Source organism: Stegostoma tigrinum, chromosome 8 (genome assembly GCF_030684315.1).
Source record: "Stegostoma tigrinum isolate sSteTig4 chromosome 8, sSteTig4.hap1, whole genome shotgun sequence".
Classification (NCBI taxonomy): domain Eukaryota; kingdom Metazoa; phylum Chordata; class Chondrichthyes; order Orectolobiformes; family Stegostomatidae; genus Stegostoma; species Stegostoma tigrinum.
This window is the reverse complement of record NC_081361.1, coordinates 54,501,346-54,519,996: the sequence shown is the minus strand read 5'-3', so window position 1 is coordinate 54,519,996 and position 18,651 is coordinate 54,501,346. Positions and strand designations below refer to the sequence as shown.

General features: G+C 44.1%; 1 protein-coding gene across 1 annotated transcript in view; it reads left to right on the top strand.

Moving 5' to 3' along the window:
• Nucleotides 1–8,426: 8,426 nt before the first annotated feature.
• Nucleotides 8,427–18,651, top strand: part of efcab14 (EF-hand calcium binding domain 14) — a 68,178-nt gene continuing 57,953 nt past the window's right edge. The window contains exons 1-2 of the mRNA XM_048539541.2: nucleotides 8,427–8,914; nucleotides 10,950–11,098. Of these exons, the coding sequence (XP_048395498.1) occupies nucleotides 8,733–8,914; nucleotides 10,950–11,098 (331 nt within the window). The 5' untranslated portion in view covers nucleotides 8,427–8,732. The remainder of the gene's footprint in view (nucleotides 8,915–10,949; nucleotides 11,099–18,651) is intronic.

Below are 18,651 nucleotides of genomic sequence, written 5' to 3'. Positions count from 1 at the left end.
GCTGTCCAGCAACCTGATTGACTGGTACCCCATCCACCAGTCTCCACCCTGACAAGTAGTGGCAGATGTGTATACCATCTACAGATGGACAGTAGAACCTCAATAAGGTTCCTTTCACAGCATCTTCCAAACTTGTAGCTGGTGCCACCTAGAGGAACAATTGGCAGAAGGTCCATGGGACTGCCGCCACCCACAAGTTCTGCAGTAAGTTATATATTATTCTTACTTGGAACTATATTGCCATTTCTTCACTGTCACTGGGCTAAAATCAATGGAAGTCTGCTCCTAACAGCACCGTGGGTGTATCTAAGGTTCATGGACAACGGGAAGTGACTCACTATTAACTGCTCAAGGGCAATAGATTGTGGCCTAGACAGTGATGCCCACATCCCATCTGTGTTTAGCTGCACAACTGCAGATGTGGAAGTGTTCCTGCTCAATTTGCACTTATGATGAGTATCTACCATAAAATCTGGAGTAATGATTTGCATAATAGAATAAGAAGACATGCCTCAGTTTTAAGGTGATACAACGATTGGTGGCACACTAAATTGGAGGGTGGGAACGTGAATTTATAAAGAGATAATAATAAAGTGAGCAGATAAAAACATGGCTAATGGATTTCAAAAGTCATTCATTTTGGATGAGCAAAGAATGTAGCCATTTTAAAACGAAAATCGTAAAAATCAAGGAACTACTGTGGATTTCTATGGATGGATAAATGACTGCTCACTTAATGTAGAAATGTGCACTATAAAAAATATTATGAAATCAAATGTGAACACTGTACTCCATGCCAATACCCTTCAGGCTTTGTAGTCTCAGGGTGCCTTAAGCATTACAGCAGACACTGTATGCTCTCATTATCAGGTACAGTCCTGGCTGCAGAAGAAGCAGGCAGCCAGAATGAATAACATGTTAAAGTGTCAATGCAGTGAGGAACTGGAGGAACACAGCAGGTCAGGCAGTCAACATTGACTTTCCTGTCCTGCTGTGTTCTTCCAGCTCATTGTACTGACTGACTCCAGCATCTGCAGATTTTGCTCTCTCCGATGTTAAACAGAGCATAATCTGAACCTTCGCCAAGCCTAACAGCAGACACAGAGTAGTTCCTCAGGCATGCCCAAAATAGTGCAGATGCTGGAGAACTGAAAAAAAATTGTGCTAGTTTTTCTGAGCAAAAGGGGCAAACTCCTTGTTTCTGACAGGAGATTCTGAGCAGGGCTCTTTCAGAGATACACAGCTTTTGTTCCATTCTGACAGTTAATACCATAAGAGTAGAAATTAGGCCATTCAGTCCATTGAATTTGCTCCGCCATTCAGTCATGGATGATAAGTTCCTCAACGCCAATCTCCCGCTTCCTCCCCATAACCCTTGATCCCTTTGATAATCAAGAATCTATCTATCTCAGTCTTAAATGTACTCAATTACCTGGCCTCCACAGCCTTCTGTGGCAGTGAATTCCGTAGATTCACCACTCTCTGGCTGAAGAAATTTCTCCTTATCTCCGTTCTAAAAAGTCTTCCCCTTACTCTCAGGCTCTATCCTTGGGTCCTAGTCTTTGCGACCAATGAAAGCATCTTCCCAACATCAACTCTGTCCAGGCCATTCAGTATTCTGAAAGTTTAGATTTTATACTCCCTATCCTTCTAAACTCCAATGAATATAGTTCCAGAGTCCTCAAATGTTCCTCATATATTAAGCTTTCCATTCCTGGGACCATTCTCGTGAACCTTCACTGAACCTGCTCCAGGGCCAGTATGTCCTTCCTGAGATATGGGGCCCAAAAATTCACACAATACTCCAAATGTGGCCTGACAGGAGCCTTTTAAAGCTTCAGTAGTACATTGCTGCTTTAAAAGTCAAGTCCTCTCAAAATAACTGCCAACATTGCATTTGCCTTCCTGACTACTGACTCAACCTGCAAGTTTACCTTGGCAGAATCTTGGACTAGAACTCCCAAGTCTCTTTGCACTTCAGAAAATAGTCCATGCTTTTATTCCTCTTACCAAAGTGCATGACCTCACACTTTCCCATGTTGTACTCCATCTGCGACTTCTTTGCCCACTCTCCTACCTGTCCAAATCCTTCTGCAGCCTCCCCATCTCCTCAGTACTACCTGTCCCTCCACCTATCTTTATATTGTCTGTAAACTTAACCAGAATGTCCACAGTTCCTTCATCTAGATCATCAACATACAAAGTGAAGTATGCATTCTTTCACAATACAGAAATGTCAAGGAGAAGGCAAACCACACCCTGTTTTCACTGCAGTTGAGCTGACTATTTTGTAGTATGAACATCTGGATTCATAGAAAACCACTTTGACAGATGCTGTTAAATGGTCAGTGCATAAGGTTTAAGGTTGGGTGTCAGGATGATTGTGGTGGTGATGGATGAATTTTGTGGGGTGGGGCAGAGGAGGTTGCCAACTGCTAAAGTACAAGGGTGCCAGAGAATTGTGTATCAGCCAGTTAGGTTGTAAAATAAACAGGCTGCCAGCTGGGTACAGTCCCAAGAAATAGAGTGCCAGGGTACAATGTAACAAGGCAGTGACAAGTATGTTATTCAGTGTTTAGGTTGGGTAGAAGAAATTCGGTCCGGCAGGAGTTGGTAATGGTTAGGTCCCAGGGGCTGAAGGTGGGGTGTTGTGCAGTTCCTGGGACGTCAGGTCAAAGTCTCCAGGGTATAAGTGGTCTGGAGAATGTGGAGAATATGCAGTTGGGGTGAATGAGGTAAGTATTGGTTCCGTTGATTAGGTACTGAGACTTAGACAATATATTTAATAGTCTAACTTTTTCTGAGGGACTATTTTACTTTTTTTTAAAGAGAATCCCTACAGAAATAGGCCCTTCAGCCCAACAAGTCCACACCAACTCATCCCCCTATAGCCCACCTATTCTACACATCCGTGCACTATGAGCAACTTGGCTTGGCCAATCCACCTAGCTTTTGGACTGTGGGAAGAAACTGGAGCACCTGGCAGAAACCCAGACAGACACAGAGAGAATGTACAAACTCCACACAGGCAGTCGCCTGAGGGTGGAATCGAACCACTGAGCCACCCTAATTTCATCAGAGTCCTCACAGGCCTCTGACTGAAATGCAGACTTTAAGAGGGTCCCATGGAGCAAGCAAATACCCTGCAGATAAATCAATTGCCTGGGCAATTCCTTTGGAGACTACTACAATCAGAATTCTGCTTCCACAACATAGATGATATGAGCAGGAAAAGGCTATTTGACTTCTTGAGACTGATTCTCCATTCTTTATGATTATAGCTGATCATCAAGCTCAATACCCTAATCCCACCTACTCCCCACATCCCTTGATCTCCTTCTTGAAAACAGAATGTTTTGCCTCAACGGCTTCCTGTGGTAGTGAATTCTACAGGCTCAGCTGTCTTTGGGCAAATAAATTTCTTCTCATTTCAGTCATAAAAGATTAAACTATGACCCTTGGTTCTGGACTCCCCCACCATTGGGAATATTCTTCCTGCTCCAACCTGTGTAGACCCGTTAGAATTTTATAGGTTTCTATGAGATCCCCCTTCTTCTTCTCAGCTCCAGTGAATACAATCCCAATTGACTGAATCTCTCCTTTTATGCCAGTCCTGCCATCCCAGGAATCAATTTGATAATCCTTTGCTGCAATCCCTCAATAGCACAGGCACCTTCTTCAGATAAAGAGACAAAAATTGCACACAATATTCTTGTTGTGGCCTCACTAATGCTCTGTATAATTGTAGAAAAAAAATCCTTGTTCCTTTACTCAAATCCTCTCATTATGAAGGCCAACAGACAGTTTGCTTTCTTTAATACCTGCTGCACCTGCATGCTTACTCTTAGTGACTTGTGCACAAGGAAACCATGTCTCAGTGAACATTCCCCCCGTCAATTTACAGCCATTCAAATAATAATGCCCTCCTATTTTTGCTACCAAAATGGATAACCTCACATTTGTCCACATTATAATTCATCTGTAACGCATTTACCCACTCACTCAGCCTGTCGAAATCACATTGCATCACCTCCGTATTCTCATCACATTTCACACTTTCACGCAGTATTGTGTAATCTGCAAACTTTGAACTTCCATCCATGCTGGAGTACGAGCTAATAAAATGTGAGGCTGGATGAACACAGCAGGCCCAGCAGCATTTCAGGAGCACAAAAGCTGACGTTTCGGGCCTAGACACTTCATCAGAGAGGGGGATGGGGTGAGGGTTCTGGAATAAATAGGGAGAGAGGGGGAGGCGGACCGAAGATGGAGAGAAAAGAAGATAGGTGGAGAGGAGAGTATAGGTGGGGAGGTAGGGAGGGGATAGGTCAGTCCAGGGAAGACGGACAGGTCAAGGAGGTGGGATGAGGTCAGTAGGTAGGAGATGGAGGTGCGGCTTGGGGTGGGAGGAAGGGATGGGTGAGAGGAAGAACAGGTTAGGGAGGCAGAGACAGGCTGGACTGGTTTTGGGATGCAGTGGGTGGAGGGGAAGAGCTGGCTGGTTGTGTGGAGCAGTGGCGGGGGGGGGCAAACTGGGCTGGTTTTGGGATGCGGTAGGGGAAGGGGAGATTTTGAAGCTGGTGAAGTCCACATTGATACCATTGGGCTGCAGGGTTCCCAAGCGGAATATGAGTTGCTGTTCCTGCAACCTTCGGGTGGCATCATTGTGGCACTGCAGGAGGCCCATGATGGACATGTTATCTAAAGAATGGGAGGGGGACTGGAAATGGTTTGCGACTGGGAGGTGCAGTTGTTTATTGCGAACCGAGCGGAGGTGTTCTGCAAAGCGGTCCCCAAGCCTCCGCTTGGTTTCCCCAATGTAAAGGAAGACACACCGGGTACAATGGATACAGTATACCACATTGGCAGATGTGCAGGTGAACCTCTGCTTAATATGGTAAGTCATCTTGGGACCTGGGATAGGGGTGAGGGAGGAGGCAAGTGTAGCATTTCCTGCGGTTGCAGGGGAAGGTGCCAGGTGTGGTGGGGTTGGAGGGCAGTGTGGAGTGAACAAGGGAGTCATGGAGAGAGTGGTCTCTCCGGAAAGCAGACTAGGGTGGGGATGGAAAAATGTCTTGGGTGGTGGAGTTGGATTGTAGATGGCGGAAGTGTCGGAGGATGATGCGTTGTATCTGGAGGTTGGTGGGGTGGTGTGTGAGAACGAGGGGAATCCTCTTTGGGCGGTTGTGGAGGGGGCGGGGTATGAGGGATGTGTTGGGGGAAATGCGGGAGACGCAGTCAAGGGCGTTCTTGACCACTGTGGGGGGAAAGTTGCGGTCCTTGAAGAACTTGGACATCTGGGATATGCAGGGGAATGCCTCATCGTGGGAGCAGATGCGGCGGAGGCAGAGGAATTGGGAATAGGGGATGGAATTTTTGGAGGAGGGTGGGTGGGAGGAGGTGTATTCTAGGTAGCTGTGGGAGTCGGTGGGCTTGAAATGGACATCAGTTACAAGCTGATTGCCTGAGATGGAGACTGAGGGGTCCAGGAAGGTGAGGGATGTGCTGGAGATGGCCCAGGTGAACTGAAGGTTGGGGTAGAAGGTGTTGGTGAAGTGGATGAACTATTCGAGCTTCTCTGAGGAGCAAGAGGCGGCGCCGATACAGTCATCAATGTAACGGAGGAAGAGTTGGGGTTTGGGGCCTGTGTAGGTGCGAGAAGAGGGACTGTTCCACGTAACCTACAAAGAGGCAGGCATAGCTGGGGCCCATGCGGGTGCCCATGGCCACCCCCTTTGTCTGTAGGAAGTGGGAGGAATCGAAAGAGAAGTTGTTGAGAGTGAGGATGAGTTCGGCTAGGCGGATGAGGGTGTCGGTGGAGGGGGACTGGTCGGGCCTGCGGGACAGGAAGCAGAAGGCCTTGAGGCCATCTGCATGCGGAATACAGGTGTATAGGGACTGGACATCCATGGTGAAAATGAGGTGTTGGGGGCCAGGGAATAGGAAGTCCTGGAGGAGGTGGAGGGCGTGGGTGGTGTCACGGACGTAGGTCGGGAGGTCCTGGACCAAAGAGGAGAAAATTCCATCCCCTATTCCCAATTCCTCCGCCTCCGCCGTATCTGCTACCACGATGAGGCATTCCACTCCCGCACATCCCAGATGTCCAAGTTCTTCAAGGACCGCAACTTTCCCCCCACAGTGGTCGAGAACGCCCTTGACCACGTCTCCCGCATTTCCCGCAACACATCCCTCACACCCCGCCCCCTCGACAACAGCCCAAAGAGGATCCCCCTCGTTCTCACACACCACCCCACCAACCTCCAGATACAACGCATCATCCTCCGACACTTCCGCCATCTACAATCCGACCCCACCACCCAAGACATTTTTCCATCCCCACCCTTGTCTGCCTTCAGGAGAGACCACTCTCTCCGTGACTCCCTTGTTCACTCCACACTGCCCTCCAACCCCACCACACCCGGCACCTTCCCCTGCAACCGCAGGAAATGCTACACTTGCCCCCACACCTCCTCCCTCACCACTATCCCAGGCCCCAAGATGACTTTCCATATTAAGCAGAGGTTCACCTGCACATCTGCGAATGTGGTATACTGTATCCATTGTGCCCAGCGTGGCTTCCTCTACATTGGGGAAACCAAGCGGAGGCATGGGGACCGCTTTGCAGAACACCTCTGCTCAGTTCGCAATAAACAACTGCACCTCCCAGTCGCGAATCATTTCCACTTCCCCTCCCATTCTTTAGATGACATGTCCATCATGGGCCTCCTGCAGTGCCACAATGATGCCACCCGAAGGTTGCAGGAACAGCAACTCATATTCCGCTTGGGAACCCTGCAGTCCAATGGTATCAATGTGGACTTCACCAGCTTCAAAATCTCCCCTTCCCCCACCGCATCCCAAAACCAGCCCAGTTCGTCCCCTTCCCCCACTGCACCACACAACCAGCCCAGCTCTTCCCCTCCACCCACTGCATCCCAAAACCAGTCCAGCCTGTCTCTGCTTCCCTAACCTGTTCTTCCTCTCACCCATCCCTTCCTCCCACCCCAAGCCGCACCTCCATCTCCTACCTACTGACCTCATCCCACCTCCTTGACCTGTCCGTCTTCCCTGGGCTGACCTATCCCCTCCCTACCTCCCCACCTATCTTCTTTTCTCTCCATCTTCGGTCCGCCTCCCCCTCTCTCCCTATTTATTCCAGAACCCTCACCCCATCCCCTCTCTGATGAAGGGTCTAGGCCCCGAACGTCAGCTTTTGTGCTCCTGAGATGCTGCTGGGCCTGCTGTGTTCAGCCAGTCTCACATTTTATTATCTCGGATTCTCCAGCATCTGCTGTTCCCATTATCACTGGAGTACGAACTGTCTTGTCAGCAGAAAACTCAGCAAATCTGGGTGCATCTCTGGAGCAACAAGTACCGATCACATTGTCTGTTGACAACTCCTCTTTAGAATGTTTCAGATAGTAGGAACTGCAGGTGCCAGAGAATCTGAGATGATAAGGGGTAGAGCTGGATGAACACAGCAGGCCAAGCAGCATCAGAGTAGCAGGAAACCTGATGTTTCAGGCCTAGACCCTTCTTCAGAAACCCTTTTTCTGAAGAAGGGTCTAGACCCAAAATATCAGCTTTCCTGCTCCTCTGTTGCTGCTTGGCCTGCTATGTTCATCCAGTTCTACACCTTGTTATCTCCTCTTTAGAACGGCCTCTTTGTAAGATTAACTTTGAAGTCGGAGGCCTTAAAAATCATTCAACTAAAGCCAATTCTAAGTATGTATCTAGTTATTCCTGATTGATTTAACTACTGTCTTGGTTTTTACAATGATAATAGTTCAAATGGAAGCCATGTCGATTCCATTGGGAAAAGTGGAGAAACAACTGACAGCAACATGCAGATTTCCGCATTTAGGTGCATGCCAGAAATTGGTGAAAACAACGACACTTGGCAACATCAAATTGAATACAATCAAAACATGTTTATCAGTCATGTTATGATAAACCTTTGGCGCGAGTGGGACGTGAGCCCAGAACTCCTTGTCCAAAGATAGGGGCATTATTACTGCACTACCAGGTTGTAAAAGCGTTCTGAAGAAAGGTCACTGGACACGAAGCGTCGATTCTGGTTTCTCTCCAGAGTTGCTACCAGACCTTTTGAGTGTAACAGCGATTTCTGTTTTTGTTTTTGATTTCCAGCATCCACAGTTCTTTCGATCTTTTCGGTTTGTTGTAAAGACACCAGGGAGGTTATACACTACCATATGAGGCACACAGCACGACGCAGCCACAATAACTGACCATGGTTGACGGACCCGGCCCAGCGCAGCCGCACTAGCCGACCATGGATGACGGACCCGGCCCAGCGCAGCCGCACTAGCCGACCATGGATGACGGACCCGGCACAGCGCAGCCGCACTAGCCGACCATGGATGACGGACCCGGCATAGCGCAGCCGTACTAACTGACCATGGATGACAGTCCTGGCAAAGCGCAGCTGCTGAAACCTCTCATCCTCCGTTCACGCTTTCTGTCCTGCGTCACAAGGTTACTGAAGTTGGACGTTTCTCGGGAGCGCCTTTCGTATTGACCAATGAAGAGGCGGTTTGTGACGAGGTGGAGTTTGGTTGCTGTTGCTGGTGGTGGTATAGGTAGCTGATTTTTGCCAGGAATCGCCGACCTCATCCTCTCGGTTTATATGTTGGCCCACAAACCTCTGCAAACTGGAGAGCAAACACGGGCAGCTCGATGTTCAGTATAAGGCGGCGACGCCGCAGAAGAAAATGAAGAAGAGGAAGGAGCTGAACGCCCTTATCGGTCTCACCGGCGATGGCAAGAAGAAGAAGTCGAAGAAAGGCTCCGGGCACCAGCTCCTGCTGCGGACCGAGGCCACGGCCTCCGATTCCGAATCCACCTCCGAGTTTGACGAGTTCGCGCAGCCGGCTCCTGGCTCCCTGTTTACAAAGTAAGAGAGAGCGCCGAAGAGCCGGGACCCTTTAAAATACAGTAAATGGTGTCTGCCTGCGTGCGAAAAGCAAAAGTGTTTGGCAAACTTCAGTTAGTGTTGGAGGAGGAAAAGAGCACCGTGCAATTTTATAGCGAGCAGCTGAGGTGAGGCTACAGTAGGATGTCACAGTGACCTGCCTTTGGCAAGTTTGGCTCACCAACCATTCTTCATGAACGTCGTGCTTTGTTAAACCTTACCCAAAAAAAATCGCTTGTTTCAACAAACCTGTTGGTAGTTGCAAATATTTTGTTGGTAATAACAAACAAGGTCTCTTTTAAAGTTTTTGAAATAAAAGAAAAACCAACTGTAGATGCTGGGAATCAGAAACAAGTACAAAAATTGCTGAAAAATATACTCAGCAAGTTTGGCAGCATCTGTGGAGACAAATCAGTTAATATTTCAGATCAAGTGACCCTCTTTCAGAACTCAGTTCAGCTCTAAACTAGGGTTGCTGGATGTGAAACATTAACTCTGATTTCTCTGTACAGATACTGCAAGATCTACTGAGTTTTTCCAACAATTTCTTTATTTGTCTCTACATCATCACCACATTCCTTGGTCTCATGTGATTAGGATAGTTAGAGAAATGGGGACAGTTACTTGAGAATGAAAACAAAATAGTGGTGTAGAGAAGTGACTGTTTGTTTTCCTTTGGTTTTAGATGAGTGGCAGAACTGAAATAAAATGGGGGAAAAAGTAATTACACTGGACTCAGATGTAGCAAAGGTACTGTTTCTGATACATGTGGAGTCTGGCCAAAAGGGTGTCGCACTGGTTCACTGGTTAATGGTGCTGTCTCTCAGGACTTTGGTTCCATTCCACATTCAGGTTTGTGTGGAGTTTGCACATTCTCCCCGTGTCTGTGTGGATTTCTGCTGGGTGCTGCAGTTTCTTCCAACAGTCCACGGATGTGCAGGTTAGGTGGATTGGCCATACTAAATTACCTGTAGTGTCATGTGGTGTGTAAGTTAGGTGTATTAAACATGGTAAATGCAGGGTCATAGAGAAAGGGTGTGGGGAGGGTTGTTGGGTTTGGATGGCATGCTGTTTGGAGTGGATGGTGTGGAGTTGTTGGGCCAAATGGCCAGTTTCCACACTGTAGGGATTCTGTAAATAAATATTTTTGAATATGGATGTTGTGTTAGGCTGCTTTACCTGTAAATATGTTTGTCCAGGAAGGTTGTTATCAGCTACTCAATTGGGTAAAACATCTTTGCCTAGAAAGACATGCATTAACTACAGTTTTTATAGTATTTATAAAGAAGTCAGCCAAGTTGACCTCGGAATGAGTTCTCTGGGGCAGTTAACTTGGTCCAATCAGGAGCCCTGGCTGACACATACAAACAGGAGTGTCAAGGGTTCTGTTCATTTTGAGAGTTATCTCTAGGGAAGCCAGACCGGTGTTAATGACTAAGTATGTGTAAATGAAGGGTGACTTTGTGACAGGATACCAGCCTCTGTGGAGGAATTTTAATTGTGATGAGAGAAAAAAAGATCTGCGTTTGAAGAAGTTTGCTCTCAACAGTTGTTTGAATTGAGGTGAGCATTTTTGGAAAGCTTGACCCACTCAATCTTGATGTATGTGGAAAAAGTGCATTATTTTTTCCAAGCAAATGACATCAGGCAGACAAAAAGCAGTGAGTAATTCAACTGATAGCTTTTGGACCTGCAGCTTCTTAAGGTGTTTGCACTCATTTCGGTATCCAGAATAACTCCCCCAAAATGCTGTCTTCCATATTTATTGGTTAAACACAAATATTTACAGGTTAGTAACAGTGGACAAAACATAAATGTGCTGATAATTATATAGTATTGTTATATAACATAATTATTGCTTGTATGTGTTGTGGATCGTATGGTGATACTTCAGCTTTTCAATTTTTGTCTTTTGCTCAACTTTAAGAAATTGGGGTGAAATTGTAAGATATTTTATTTGCAACATTAAATAGTCTGTTTTCATTGCTGTCCTTTTTTCTTGTTTTTCCTGTTGCAGGGGAGGCTACTTAAGATGCTGCAAAATTTGTTATCCACTATGTGCATTTGTTATGCTCGCTGCTTGTGTAGTGGCATGCGTTGGTTTAGTCTGGATGCAAGTTGCACTCAAAGAAGATCTGGATGCTCTGAAGGAAAAGTTCAGAACTTGTAAGTACAGTATATTGAGAGGTAGAATATTACAGCTTCTTTGCAGGGTATGGTGTATTCTATGCAGCTTTAAATTTTCGGTAGGTTTGTATTTGGTATAGGGAGAAAATTTGTTTGGAGAATAGAACTTACGTGTTATCCCTGACTTAATGACATGATCATTGTACTATTACTGGATCAATAAAACTTTTAAGGAAATCAAACTTTTTATATGTGAGCCATTTGTATAAGATACTGTTGACTTAAATGCAAGTAGTTTTTTTTTCCTTTTTTAAAATATAATATTGGTATTTCAAGTTAGAAATGGGAAAAAGTCTCTGGGCATTCTGGTAAACTTAGTGGAGATTGTGGCTAAGATCAATAACTTCATGATGTGAAGGGAGCTTTTTACCTGTTTTTGGCACTTAACCTGTGTTGTACCTGATGTGAAAGGATATTTTTAAAAAAGTGAACAGCTCTAAATAAGGTGAATTTTCACTCAGTTCACTATCCTGTACACTTGACTAGTCATTTCCAATTGATTACATGTATGTGTACAACCTGTGGCCAGACTCAGAATTTGTTCAATGGGCAGATCAAAAAATCACAAGGCTTACACTGATGACTTAATAGATCCTGTGCTGTACATTCAAAACAATTGGAAGCATGAGATTTTATGCCAGCAATTATGTTGGATGCCTCAAACCTATCACTGTTTAGAGGGGTATCTGAGCAATCATTTCACTTATTTTCAAAGTGTCAAAGTATTTTGGGATATATGTGAAATGATGTTATGCAACAATAATACAGATTTACTTCCTATTCCATTTGTGTTTCTGTTAAATCTGCAGGATAATGGCTACGCTGATCAGAGCACTTCTTGCAGTATTTTATGCAAATACGTGAATGTGCCTTAGAGCTGTTGATCATGAAACATACCCTGTCTTCATTAGTTTAGTTTGGAGGTTAAGGCATCTCAAACGTTTGAAAAACAATGGAAGCTACTTGCCTTATAAAACTAATGCAGTAGCGCTGCATGATGTTCATGACTAACAGGAAGCTGTCTTCAAATCAGAATATGTTTTGTCTATTTCTCAAATAATTCAATATGGTATATGAATTTCAGTGCAAGTGTGATGCCAGGTATGTAGGCTTTATGTCCCAAAGTCCAGAAGATCGTATCAAATAGCATACCTCTTTGGTGGTTTGGTGTAAACAAAGCTCTGACCATATTCAACTGAGGTATTCTTGTAGAACTCCAATTGAGTGAGTAACATTAGATGTGATTCTGCAGTTGGACAGCATTTGCAAAACAATCCTACATTCAAAGAATTATGCTGACAACCAGTTTAGCATTGTCAGTGGAGTTTTGCCTGCTGCAAACCAGATACTTATGTTCAGGGTCCTGCCTTTTGTAAACAGAAAAATGCACACGCATTGCCTGTTTCACCTCATTAACGTAGGTGACAGTCACTTCTGAGGGCAATGTCTTAAACAATCAAAGCCAAACTGCCCATTTTGAAATTTTAAAAACTTGGGGAATAACTTTCAGTTATCATCCAACTGATATATTAGCAATGGCAGTGCCTCCAAAAATCAATCCACTTAGCAACCAACCAGCCATCTCTTCCTGTTGGCAGTCAATGATTTTTTTTCTCTGTTGGTATTCTTGCAGATTGTCATGATGAATGTAAAGCAATCTTTGAAACATTCCTTCTTAACAGCAATACTCGAGACTAATTCAGTGATTCTTTTTTTCTGAAGGATATAACAGTTTATTAGATAAAGGAAGACATTGTAAACTTGGTAGTGAATTGGCTAGATAATAGAAACAGGTATTCATTATAATTAGACAGCTCTGACCTTTTAAAGACAGAACCAAGTGTCAGTTCTGGATCCTGTTTATGTATTGTCTGCTAACAGTATTTTCAACTAATGTAATTTGCAGTCAATCCTTTATTTCTTTGGAAAGTTTAAGATTGAGGGAAGGGCATTGTTCAGATACAGATTAGTGTATCATGTTTAAGAAACTCAATATATTAGGGTGGTGCAAAGGTTTGGATACAATAGTTGGATTGATGGTAGTCAGTAATGTGCTGAATGGTTTTTCCATCTGATTTTAATTTACTTCATTCAACAGAGTGAATTGCAGGCAGAAAACTCTCCCAAGACCTTTTCCAGATATATCATTTGTGCTGGCATTTGGGAGTTGTAAAAACACTCCTGATAATTTTGGTGTTGTGAATTTTCTCTCTGTGGAATCTAACCTATCCAACAGTGTGGCTAAATTGAAAATTTACTGTGCAAAGAATTGCATCCCTCTGACACCTCTTCTGACAACTGTACATTGGAGATATTGCCTAACCATCATTGAGATGTTTGTGCTACTGCTTGAATTGTGGAAGCATGCGTAGTGTATGCGCAGAATGTAGTTCATGTTTATTCAATGTGTTTTCATCTTCAGAATTAAAACAGTAATATGCTAAAGCTGCTTCATTTGATAAATCTGTAAAACTTGTCTGACCCTCCAGTGTGTTGCTGAATCTTTGTTTTAGTTCCGTGAAATGGATTTAATTTTTAAGCCACAGGCTTACTGCTGTGATGCTTTATTTTGGGCAAAACAGAGAGGCATTTGCCATCATACAGAAATAAAATTGCTTTCCTTGTGTCTCAGTTGAAAGTACTTAACTTTCATGAGCTTATTCTGATACCTCCTGAACTGTGGACCCTGCAGGAATGACCCTGTTGAAGTCCACAGCAGATAAGGCAGAGGAGCCTCTTAGACCAACTTTTATTGTGCATTCTTACTTGCCTTTGAAATGTGGTTGGTGAGCTGTTGCTTTAAGCTTGAGGTTTATGGCTATACAGTACTGTTAAGGAGTTCCAGCAATTTGATGCCGTGGTTGTAAAGGGATAGTGATTACATTTCCACATTATGATGGTGTGTGGCTTGGAGCAAAACCCACTGATGATAATGCTCTCATGTATCTGCTGACCATGTCCTTTTTATATGTTTGAGGTTGCAGGTTTGAAACGTGCTCTCCGTGGAGCTCTCTTTAGTTGTCCTTGTGCATTATGTAGGTCTAAAACACTGCCACTGTACATGAGTGGAAGCTTTGTGCTGGATGGTGTTCAGTTTCTCGAATGTTGTTGGAGCTGCACTTAAGTGGAGGGTAGTCTTCACACTCCTGACTTGCGCCGTGGAGATTTTCAACAGGCTTTGGGATTCCCTCGCCCTCTGGTGTACATTAACAGTAGTATCCTTTTGTACTCAGTCAGCTCAGTTAGTATTGGTGCTAATGAGCCTCTCTTGGTGATGGATGTGGAAATCTCCATCCAGAGTGCATTTAATGCCCTTGCCAGCCCCAGTGCCTCATTTAAGTGTGGTCACTGTGGGGGAATACTGATTCATCAATTGAGTAGGGTGTTAGGCAAGGCAGCCACCTGTATTTGACCTGATGTCATGAGATTTCGTTGGGTCTGAAATCAGAGTTAGTGACTTCTAATGCAACTCGCTTCAGGCTCTATACTACTATACTGCCACTTCTGGTGGGTCTGTGCTGCTAGTGTGGCAACCATTGAGGTATCATAGTGCATGTGTCTGGGGCATTGTCTCCAAAGTATGATTTGGAGAGTATGACCATGTTGGGCTGTTATTTCAGTGTTAATACCAAATTTGGCAGAAGTCCCCAGAAGTTAGCAAGGGGGACCTTGCAGATTTGGGAGGCCTAGGTTGCTATTATCATTTCTGATGCTTAAGTTGATGCAGAGTGGGCAGTCTAATTTCATTTCTTTGTTTAGATTTTGCAGTGGTTTTGATGTAATAAAGTAGTTTGCTAGGCCATTTCAGAATGCAGTTAAGAATCGGCCATGTATGGCCCATGTACCGCCAAGACTACATTATCCTTGCAGAACAACTCTTGCAGAGGTAGAGTGTTGGTTGCTGCTAAGAAGCAAGGAAAAGCTCTGGGTCTAACAGAGAAACTAGATGTTCTGAAGTGTCTTAATGCCAGAGAATGAGAAGTTAGTATTGCTAAAGTTCTTGGGCTACACCTCAACATTGAGAATCAGCTGTGATAACACTGACAAAATGCAAGCGTGCAAAATTTTACGCCTTTATTGCTGGCAATGAGCAGCAACACACTGGAGCATATGGTAGTTGTCTTGGCAGTCGGGGTTGAGGGTCAAAATCAGAAGAAAGTGTCACTTACGTTGTTGGGTATTTATTATTGGTGGTATTATTTAAAACAGGCTGGCAGAGAAGGAGCTAGATTCATTGGAGCTGATTTGAGTTGGTTCTTGGGAGAGTTTGAGTCACTGGTAAGAATTTAAGATATTTTCTACTTGAAGTTTTTACATAGTATCCAATTGATAGTCAAGTTTTAAAACAAGCCAAAAACAAGATTCAGTGAACAATATAACTTAAACTTAGTTGAAACTCATGAAGGATAGCCCTTGGATTATGTATTTAAAGTACAGAATGTGGAAGCTCCAGAATACTATTGTAATCCAGAGCAAACACATCTTTGACAAGCATCTGACGTTTGAGCAGTTTCAACTTAGAGGTTTGGACTGGAAACTGAACGAAAAGCAGTATGGTGCATCAGGGAGGAGAAAAGTTACCTGGATTCTTTGTACCAGGTAATTCTCTCAGCATTGAGCATAGGGTCTTCTGATTTGGCCAGGGGTGGGAGGGTGTGTCCATGAGATCTAAGGAGGCCTAGAGTGCAGAATTGTCAGCCTTTACAATCATCTAATAGGCTTGAGATTCTCTTTTGATGAGAATGGAGCTGCATGGTGAATGAACAAACTGACCATGGCACAGGAAGGCATTCAAGTGGAGGGGAGCAACAAGAATGTACTGCACTATATAATGAGGGGAATTGACACGATGCTCTGCAACATATGGAGTGTTCAGCTAATTTTGTTATCTACCTAATACCAGGATTCAGAACATCTGTTCAGAATTGGAAAAGGACTTGAAATCAAAGAATCAGAGTGGTTTTGATCCATGCAGCACCACTAACGTAGGTAGAACTAGGGACGAGGGCATTGTAGAGGAGGAGCAAGGCACTAAATTAAAATACACAACTATAGACGTGCTAATTTCAAGATTATTACCCAAACCACGTGCAAATTGAAGTTGGCTGCATAAAATTTAGACAGCAAATGTGTCACGTGTGTTTTGGTGGTGTGGGGCACTGATACTAGTATTCCGGAAAGAAGGTGCGGAAACATAGGGCTATCTATACCTGACCCACACTGGAACCAGTGTTCTTGCCAAAAATAATGACTCTGGACATGGAGCAGGTGGGAACAAGGGATCAAATATAGAAAGATGTAGCACATCAAAGAGTTAGGACTAGACAAAAGAAGAAAATAATGTGGGGAATGAGATTCAGAGAATGGCAGGAAGGGACAAGTTTTTAAAAAGCCATCAATGGTCTGTTCAGGGGAGGCGATGATCTAGTGATATTATTGTTGGACTGTTAATCCAGAGACCCAGATAATGTCCTGGGGACCTGGGTTCGAATCCCGCCACAGCAGATAGTGGAATTTGAATTCAATAAATATCTGGAACTAAGAGTCTGATGACCATAAATCCATTGTCGATTGTGGAAAAACCCATCTTGTTCACTAATGTCCTTTGGGGAAGGAAACTGCCATCCTTACCTGGTATAGCCTTATGTGACTCCAAACCCACAGCAACATAGCTGATTCTTAACCACCCTCTGGGCAACTAGGGATGGGCAGTAAATGCTGCCTGTCCAGTGATGCCACCATCCTGTGAATGAATAAAGGAACGAGCATGGCTAGATGTTATAACGATGACTGAATCCACACAGAATTCATAGCAGTTGTGGAATAAAAACAATATACCGCAGATGCTGGAAATTCGAAGCCTGCAGACTGCTGGAGAAACTTGGCATGACTGGCAGCTGTGGAGAGAGAAACAGAATTCATGTTTGGAGCCCAATATGATGACTTCAGAACACTTCAATTCTGAAGAAGACTCCTACTGGATTCAACATTAACTCTGTTTCTCTGTCTACAGGCAGCTGGACAATAGTGTATATCGAAATAAATATGATCTGATACTGATTAGAGATATGGCTGCAAGATGACATGGACTGGGTTCTGAATATTTTGGGGTAATTGATACGAGAGGAATAGGTAAAGGTCGAGATGTAGCATTGATTATTAAGTATAGCATTTGTGCAAAACTTGGATATGCCTTTATTTCAGGAGTTTATGTGGAGTTGAGAAATGGGAGGGAAAGAAGCCACTTGTAGGAGTGGTCTACAGGATTTTAAACAGCAACTTGAGACTAAGTAAGTAAAGTCGCTATAGTCATACCAGACCATGTGCTGTGTTCTGCTCAGAGAGAGATGGCCATTGGTTTAACCCGAGGGTCATCACGTCTTGGGCAAGGTGAGTGGTTGAGAAGGAAAGTCCTTCATGATAACCTTAGCCAGTAAAGGAATTGAGCCCATGCTGCTGGCATCACTCTGCATTGCAAACGCACTGTGTAGTAACCAAGCCAGTCTAATATGACATCTCTGCTACAGACCATAGATCTGAGAGCAATAGCAATGTTTGAGGTCAACTACCTGTGTCATACCTTTTCCTAACATGTTCAGACAGCTAGTGGGAGAATACTTCATCAGCCATGGAATTTTCACACAGCTACGTTTTCACTGATTCATGGGATCTAGTCAGGTTGGCATGCTTGATATGTGATAGAAATTATGGCCTCAGCCATAACTAGACAAGGACAGTGTCAACACTGTCCCTCAGTTTCAGTTAAAGTCATACCTTAGAGAGGAAACCTGGTTTTTAAATTAGATGTGGCTGACGTGTTGGAATTGCTTGCATTCTGTGAAGAGATGTAGTATAGCTGATGAGCCAGGACACTAAAGAGGAAGATTCTGTTGCTTCTCCATTTTTGACAGCTGTTTCACTGACAAAACTTGTCATCTCCCTGGAGGGTGCAATGAAAATCCACTGAGAAAGCAGCATTATAGAGACCGGGATGACCGGTGATGCAGTAGTGGAGGAGCAATATGAAACAGTTCTAATCATCCTTGAATAGATTTTCAACATTGGTGATTCTGGCCGTTCGTCTCATTAATTTACCCAGACTGGATTTTGCACACCACCTTGAATTCTGAATCGCAATTGAACCAGCTTCAGTCACTCCGTTGCTTAGAGGGACGAGAGATATAGCAAACGTAAGATTTTGTGTGTTTGTGTCTCGCTGTTGCTGTCTCTTATGAAATATGAATTGTTTATTGCTGAAGTTCATTTGATATGCTATTTATAGTGAAGAATTGTTGAAATGTGGTTGAGCATAGAACGTCACAAGTGAAAGTAACTGCATTGTTCAGTTACATACTAGGCTCTTAGACAAATTTAGTTAATGTTCCACTATTTTGTTTGTACAAGGCATTTATTCCATTGATGTTTTTGTTTTTGTTCACTTTTTCCTTGCAAAAGTTCTAGTAGTGCATCTACTAACCATGCATTGTGGTATGTCTTACCAATGCTAAGAGCAAAAGTAGCACTGTTCTTTA